General features: G+C 40.0%; 1 protein-coding gene across 2 annotated transcripts in view; it reads right to left on the reverse strand.

Moving 5' to 3' along the window:
- Fbn2 (fibrillin 2) overlaps positions 1-9,088 on the reverse strand; it is a 214,579-nt gene that overhangs the window by 184,642 nt on the left and 20,849 nt on the right. For both annotated transcript variants that reach the window (XM_028777147.1, XM_028777146.1), the window contains exon 5: positions 5,020-5,115. In XM_028777147.1, coding sequence (XP_028632980.1) covers positions 5,020-5,115 — 96 coding nt within the window. The remainder of the gene's footprint in view (positions 1-5,019; positions 5,116-9,088) is intronic.

The raw sequence follows: 9,088 nt of genomic DNA on the forward strand, positions 1-9,088 counted from the left end.
ATACACAATTAGCTTCTTGTGAATGGAATATACACTATTTTCTCATTGCTAGATTTCCAAGCTCAATACTTGATAAGTTCTTAACAAATATTTGAGCTAGTAAAAGTTAAATATTCTAAATAAAAGGAGTTTCATAGTAGTCATATATTCTAATTTATGGCTGAAAAAAGAAATGAAATATCAAAAGCTTGAAAATAAATAATCACTCAAAAAATTTTAGAACAAGAAAGGATTTTTCCTAACACACTGACCATGGAATGAACCACAGTGAGTTTTTCCATGGAAGTGAGCAGAACGTGTCAAAGTCTCCATTGTTCTCAAACACCCTGCAAAGTCCCTAGTATATTTATATGATACAGTCTAAGAATATAGCTCAGGATACCTACTTATCTACAGATATGCTTATTGCACAGAGCTGAATGCAAAACAAAACCAAGGTTAAATACACTTGGAAATGACCTTAAATGTGAAATGACAGAAGATGGCCTGGCCAGACACATGTGTTGGAGGGACCAAGGCTGAGGTCTTGAGCTGGATTCAGTGTACGCCTTCTGATTTTCATAATCACAGTGCTTCAGGGCTGACCTGAGCAAAACCTCCCTGTCTGTGAGATTGGGGAACGGCTTGGTGTACCAATGTAGATTCATCTTTATAACAACAGTATGTAATACAGCCATCAAAGCCCATGGTGTATTTAACAGTGCCAAAGGAGAAGGGAAACATAAGAGTGTTTCGAATTTTGGAGGAGCAGATTCTAGGAAGAAATGGCAAGATTCCATTCTTTGGAAATACTTTATGATCAATAGGAACAAGAAGCTAAAATTATTTAGGAAATAAATAGTAATTAACCTTGAGCCTGGGAATTAAGAATAACTGCAACTTTTCCTTTCATCTTGTATCATTTTCTCAATTACCTTACATTATATGCATATTACTGTTCATTTTAAAAGTACAATAAAGTATAGTTTAAATAAAGAGTAGTGCATTGATATTTCTTGAAAGTATCAAATCTACTGCCTGCAGACGTCTGTAGGTTTGTTTCTCCTACCACAATTTCTGCACATATAATTTATTCTCTGTTACTATAGAAGCCCACCGTGCATCCACTATAATAAATTCCTAGTCCAGGAAATCAATACAGGGTAACAAATGTATGAGTTATTTACAACTTGGGGCTTGTCTATGTAATTCCCAGAATTCAAAGAAACCCTAAGGTGGCTCTCCTCTTGTTTTTGAGAATATAGACAAGGTCTAAGTGGTTTATTGACTATCACAATTACCTTAGCTCTTGACACATGAGAGGGTGAACAAACATGCAGAGAATTCAAATCTTTCTAATGAGACTTGAGGTTGTAATCATGCCTACTCTAGTGGAGACTACGATTGGGTCTGTTGGAGAAGGTGCTGATGTCACATTCATACCATATGTGTGTGTGTATGCTTTAAATGTCCCAGTTAAGTAGGGGAGAAACAGTGTAGGAGATTCAACCAATCAGGATGGTTACAAGGAAATTGTTTCAGGTAGACATGAGAGACCTGTGGCTCCAAGGCACCCAGTACACTAGAGGGCTCTGCCTCAGCATCCCTTTGGACAATGAGTTCATGTACCAGTCTGTACAACTGTATGATTTCACGAGAGCTGCCCAAACATGGAACCAATTCTATATACCTTCCCTAAAGACATGAAAGCTTCACTATTACAAACAGCACAACTGATGTGATCTCGCAATCCCACGCCCTTGCAAATGCACACTTTGGAAAGATTTTCTTGAAAACGTTGATTCAAAATCTAATCTTCTAGAGCCACCTTTTAAAAAGTACCTTCTTCTGGTAGTGTTGGGAAGACTTAAAAATTAATGACAATGTTACTAGATATCAGAGTAGTTGAAGTTTTACAGAATTAAATGCTTCCTTAAGAAAAACATTTTACATGACAAAAATAATCTGTAGCTGCAGTGTGTATGTAACTAAAAGGGTGTGACGTATATTTTTACCAGATGCTCTTCAGGGGACGTTTCCAGGGAAATTCAACCACTAAATAAGTTTTCACTGAAGTCAAAAACGTTTTAAAAAGGGACTGTGGGCAGACACATTGGGAATCACATAATCATTTTAGTGTGTCTAAACATCCTTTAGGTGGATTCCCTTACTTCCTCTCTGTATCCTTGAAATTTCTGTTGCTAAGAAATAAGGTATGCTCAGGGGAACATTGAGGTCTATTCTATAATGCTGATTTCTGTTCTTGTTTTTCCCTCAGGTGCATAGGAAGTACATTTTTTTCCATCTATTTGGTGAAGGAAACAAAAATAATGGAATACTTTTATGTGCTCTGGACACAGCTGAGCTGTCTGCACTTTACAGTCAGCATGTGACCACAAGGCCTCTCCTTCTTTTTCTACTAACTATAAAAGGTCATTGTGTATATCATAAAGACAAAAGACTCAAGAGTTTCAGCTTACAGCTCCAAGACTCAAGTAAAATAGCTTAATCATGCCAGTCATTAGCTATACACAGTCTCTGCCTGATTCCAGAGAGTAGTTTACCAGAACCCAGATAACTGGAAAAGCAGACCTGTTCTATGGAACCCCTGAGCCCAGGAGGCTAGTTTAAAGGGAAATTATATGTATTCCACATTAAGCAGGGAAAATTTCCTTGACTTTAAAAAACTTTTTTTTGTATATAATAAAGAACATGTATTCTGAAATCAGTAATTGAGTGAGAACATGGACTTTACGATAGACAGACAAATTAACCTATTTATTCAACATAAATGGATCACTCCTCATGTATATAGTAGTTGTGATAGCTTTGAAGGGAGAATAGGAACTGCAGTTCTATAAAAATTATCATGTACATGTAAAAAAAAATCACCCGAAATATAAATGTGTCCTTGAAAGGTTAAAGATCATGACTGCAATTTAGGAGTAGAAATTCCTGACTGCTTCTTAGAAAGACATGAAGCTTTGGTACTTTCAATACCAAAGTGCAGTGATTAAAAACATTTTTTTAAGCAAGTTTTTAAAAAAGTATCCTTAAGATCAATTCATTAATGGGATTAATTTTAGAATTCCTTCTGCAAACATGCCACTGTGCGTGTAAAATGTAGCAGCTCTATTGGAGTCAAAACTCCAGTGGTGAACGAGTAACTGTTGCAGAATGGTGATGTAATGGCTGGAAGCCTGGGCTGAAGGACACAACCATCTCTGGGCCTGTTAGAAACTAATTTGAATCCTGCTTTCCTTTTGAAAGAGCTATAGAGTTTCGAGCATTGTTTCCACTGGTCAGGATTGTGTTTGCCTTTTTAAGTTTATCATCTTGTATCCTGTGGTCTTTAAATCACATCGTTTAGGGAATCTGTATTATTCCATTTGAACAATTTTTGCTAACACGTCACAATTCATTTTCCTTCCCCCAATAAGAACATCTGGTAAAAGCTTTAGAGTTCATCTGAAGAATAATGATAAACTCTGTCATCTGTGGAATGTACTTCAGTCCCAAGAAATCTCAATTACATTAGGGATAGCATAAATATCTCAGTGTGCACACACACAGACATATGTTAAAAGTTGGCATAAGTCTAACTTCTCATACTTCACCATATTATTCAAATTTCCCAATTTATTCTCAAGACTTACACTAAATGCCAAGATGAAATTTTTCTGAGGATGATGAGTATCAGTTTTAAAGTACAAGGTCTATTCACAATTTAAAGATTCTTTGCACAGTATACCTGTATCATTTCACTGACATTAACATCATACACTTTAATTTTCCAGTGAAGTTCTATGTGCCCTTAGATGTCACCCCAGCCCACGGAAAAAAAAAACATGAAGCTGTATCTAGCTAGCAATATCATAATGTAATATTACTTTTAGTCTAAACTTAGGTTTGCTCTCATGGTGCAGCACCAAGCAGTTATTCATTACATTTTATAAGGTTTAGCTTCTTTGGTGGGTCACGGTAGCTACATCTTCTATCAGACTATATGACTGCATTGCTAGAGGATTGATGCTGGCTATTCTTGGCAGCTGAGAGGAAACAGGATTAGTTGCTATGGAAATTATTATAAGATGATTTTATAATGGCTTTAATGACTGTTTATGGAGACACAGTACTCAGCACAAGATACTCTCTTAGCTGTCTTGCCTAAAGGAAGTGCGGCTAGGTTCCCATACCCAGCTTTTCCTTGCATGTGGCTTTGGGGAGGCTTATTCCATAACATGCTGCAGGAATGGCTGCTAATCCACAGCCATCATAACACTTTAATTTCACAATTAACCGTTGTGCAGAACCTAAGCTCAATCTCACCAGCATGAAATATCTCTGAAGATTCTCACTGACCCAGAAACAGTTAGAGGAGAAGTTTCTCTCTACAGATAGAACAAGGAATTGTGTTGCCTCAATAATGATGACAGTACTCATACAACCACAAAACAATCAACCAATAAGAAAACACTCCAGCATCCCGAGTATGGCCAAACAGAAGCACACAGAATGCAAGTCCAAGAGAAGAGGAATAAGACATCAGAAGCCTTGATCACGTTTGATATGAAGCCCAGGAGCTCTGGACTTGTGTTATGGAATATAATGTGTGCTCTTATTTTTAGGACAACTTGTGTTAGATTTTATGGAGTTCAGCCAGGGACATATTGCTGCCATTATTATTATTATTATTATTATTATTATTATTAATTATTTTTACAGCAGACAGTGTACATCCCAACAGTGTCCAGACAAGAAATGAGCATGGTGAGAATCTGCCATAGGTCAATCAGTTACCATCACCCTGAAACGACTGCTTCTGAACTGACCTCTCACACTGGGGTCATCGTCATGAAAACCACTGATACACTTGCTGCCCCAAATCTTACCATTCAAGGTGCTGGAGCCAAACAATATGTATATTTCATTAGACAAGTTCTAGTTGGATACCAAAAACATGCATTCATCATTGTAATAATAAAAGCTATAGAATAAACTTTGAAAATGTCGGTTCCCTGGTCTCTTCTTCCTTCTTACCTCTTTCGCACTGTGGCCCAGTGAATCCATAAACACAAGCACAGCGGTTAGGGCCGATGCATCGCCCACCATTCTGGCATCCATTCTCACAGACAGCTGCAGACACAAAAAAAATTACCAAGAGACAGCTTATTACACAGCACCTTTAATCCAAGTACAGCAAGATCCTGCAACGATACTGCCACGAAAACATCTTACATACAGTTGCTTCTCTAAAACACAAGCGAATGTGTCTGATTGGTCAGATGGAGATGCTTCACAGTGCATAGATCTGATCATAAAGCAAACATTTATTATAAGTTTTTTTCTTTTTCAGATTCATGAAGATTGCCTGGGTCTGATGCTCACGGAGTTAGAAGATCACTATTCACTAGTCTATCACCTTTTCTATTGGGACATAAGGGCCAAAATACATTCACATGCCCTTCAAGTAAGGTACATATCAAAACTAAGAAGCTCAGTAAGCACAGGGGTAGGCTGAAGGTGTAGCCACCTGGCTCCTTTCTCACCCATCACCACTACCCATAGCATATAGCGTGGTTGCTGCCCTCCCAATCATAGCACTTGGGAAGAAAATATTTTCTTCGCCTAAAAGCATAGCCGTGTTAATGACATCAGGGTTACTTCTTGCAGTTGTCCTTTTCATGCAAGGCATGATGCTCTATGGCCCTGGAGAAATGTGTCTCCCCAGGAGCCATGCCTTCTGCTTCTTTACCCCTAACACATTATGATTCTAAGCAGCACTCCTGACACACCATTGCACTGAAAACTGAGGCTGGCCAACAGTCAGATGGATAAAAATAAAGGTCAAGAAAAGGGGGGATGAAGACCTCAAGGCCTATGGGAGACAGATTGGGGTGGACAGGAATGTCAAATAGATCAGAAACTTCCCAGGGATCTCTAAGGAGTGTGTAATTCTTGGAACCAACTGCCAGTATTTGAAGGCTCAATTGTAAACAATTACTAGATTTGGATCGAGGATGTCCCAACTGCCCAACACATTCTTTGCAGAAGGATAACTCTAATTGAATGTGATTAACGAAAATGCAAGGAATCTTCTTTAAATGTATCAAGTGGAAGAAAGTTTAAACGACAACCACTTCCCCAGACACGGCCTCTTGGTACTGTATCATCCTTTGAAAAAGATACAGACCGAGCAGGGAAGATGGCTCAGCCAAGAATGTACTTGCTGTGCAAGAATGAGGACCCGACTTTGGACTTTAGCAGCCATACAAAAAGTCTGGTGCCCCTTTGATCCTAGCACTGTGGGGGTGGAGACAGGCAGATTCCTGGAGCTCCCTGGCCAGCCATCCTAGCTGAATGGTGGTTCCAGCTTCAGCGAGACACCATCCCCCCAAAATTAAAATGAACTGGGAAAGGCATTCAAAATCTCTGCCATCCAGGTACGTATACATCTGCACACTCCCTCAAATCACAAAGACACAAATGGGGGGAATGTGTCTGCCCATGACTGGGACCTATAAGCAAGCAGGAGGCTAGCTTCTTTGAGTTCTCCAAACCCAGACAGAAAGACAGTACTGATGAAGATTTGGCTTCTCCTGCAAAGGCTGGCCACTCACAATGTAACCCTAGCCGAACCTATCTGTGTTAGACAAATACATCTCTATTTCTTCACAGTATGTTTGGAAGTTTAGAAAGTAGAATTATTGCTCATAAAAATATTTATGTGGACTTATGACATGGGTTGACACCAAATAACATGACACCAAATAAAATGAGTCAGCAAATAGTTCTCACATTTCCCATGTCAAATTTCTAACACTGTTACTATTGATAACAGTCCTGGGAAAAGCAAGACTTGGAACCCACTGCACTGCAAGTTATTTGCTCCTGCACCTGTCAATTGCATAAGAGGAACAGTTAGCTGCACTTAAGATCCTCCCTCCATGCACTATGGTTACTGGTGCAACCCTACCCTGTGACAGCCCTTCTCAACACCCTTTTCTGCCACATTGCCAGGCATACAGGTGTAATGAGCAATAAGTCCTATCCTCCATTCTAGCATTTTAATCTCCCTGATGCTTAGCATGTGTGCTTATCACAGCGGGTGGTCCCAGCCCACAGTATTGTGAGAATTAAGAAAACCATCATGGGAGGCCAAAGGTATAGTATGGCTTTTTTATACTCCTGTGGTGATATTTTTTAGGGAGACTGTTTGTTTGTTTGTTTGTTTGCTTGTTTGTTTTGAGATAGGGTTTCACTTTATAGTTCTGCCTAGCCTCAAAGTCACAGAGATCTGTCTACCTTTCCTCCCAAGTGCTGGGATTAAGAGCATCCACACCACATGTGGCCTTTTTTCTGCATTCTTAACGGCCATTTTATTTTGCTATAGAACACTTGCATGAAATAGGAGACTTGTTATACTAAAGAGCATCAACAAAAGAGAAGCAGAAAGATTCTATAGATTAATATTTTTGTAATAAATGAATCTGGAAATAGTACCCTACAGTCGAAATACTGCTGGAAAGACACTTGAACACATCCAGATTTCTACCCTGCAAGAAATACTGGCCACCCACTAAGAATAAGCTTGTACCTAGCATGGGAGCAAAAAGGGAAGGGCGGGGAGTACAGAGCAGACGCCATGGGAGCAGAAGCTGCCGTCCAAGCTGCCAGCTACCTCTGCAATGAGCAGATGGCATCTGCAACAAGAGCATCAGTTGGCATCAGCCTGAAGGACAGAGCATGCTCTCTCCTACAGGAGGATCTTGGATGCTTAAAGAACACTTCATGTCAGACATGTCCCTGGCACCTGCTCTGTGCAAGGCCACATGACAGGCACATATTTTCATGAGCCAGACTCCTGTATCACGCCAGCTAAGTCTGAAATTATGGCTGTGACTTCTACAGACATATCACATAAAAATAACATTCTCAACCATGTTAAGATGTTTAAAAGAAGAAATAAACTTCTTTGATGCAGGACAACATAAGATGATACTGTGACTTTTCCTCCAGGGTATCAGGCCTGCCCATTCCCAGCCTATTTTCTTCATCCAAATTTCATGCCCCTTGTCTATATCAACATGATGAGGTCACCTAAGGCTCTGACTTCAAGTCTATTATATCATCTGTAGCAGTCTAATTATTGTCTATACTTAACGATTAAAATATTACAGATGAAATTTTAATCCAAATACATCCAATTGATGTCTCTGTCTTGATGCCTGTCCTTTGAACTGTGTCAACAGGTGGGTGCACTTGGAAGTCCAGCAGATCTCTAGACCTAACACAACAACTGATCTCCACCAGTCTCTGCCCACCTAGTCTCCTTGTGAGCTGATCCCACATAAAGAAATGGTGTTATCAGCCAGCAGGCTCCACTGATAATTATCAGTCTGTAAATTTTTTTAATATACTTTTTTCAACTCGCCATACCTGGTCCACAAACGACTTCCAAAGCACAAGTGTGACCTGTGCTGTCACCAGTGCTTTTGCTGCCATGGTAGCCTGTGTCCATCCCCTTCTCTGCTTCCTTCCTATCCCCCTCCCAAGCCAATCAGTGTCAATATGGCATCTGAGGTGACTTTGTAAACAATGTTAATTAGATCACAGCACTTCATGTGCTGGCTGGTCTTAAGTCAACTTGACACACGCTAAGGTCATCTGAGGAGATGGAACCTTAACTGAGAAATTATCTCCAATAAGATCAGGCTTCAGGGAAGCCTGAAGGATATTTTCTTAATTGGTGATCAATGGGGGAGGGCCCAGTCCATTGTGGGTAGTGCTGTGTCTGGGTTAGTGGTCCTAGGTTCTATAAGAAAGCATGGTGAGCAAACCATGAGGCAAGCCAGTAAGCAGAACCTTTCCATGGTCTCTTCATCAACTCCTGCCTCCAGGCTCTTTCCCTGTTTGAGTTTCTGTCCTGACTTCCTTCAGTGATAAATTATGAGTTGGAAGCTTCAGTCAAATAAACCTTTTCTTCTGCAAATTGGTCATGGCGTTTTATCACAGCAACAGAAACCCTAACTGGGACAACTGACCATTGAAAATGCATTGTTCCCTTCGGCCCCTGCCTGGTCCCTTGGACTGGAGCAGACACAGAGTC

This window comes from Grammomys surdaster, unplaced genomic scaffold, assembly GCF_004785775.1.
Source record: "Grammomys surdaster isolate TR1022 unplaced genomic scaffold, NIH_TR_1.0 278, whole genome shotgun sequence".
NCBI classification, from domain to species: domain Eukaryota; kingdom Metazoa; phylum Chordata; class Mammalia; order Rodentia; family Muridae; genus Grammomys; species Grammomys surdaster.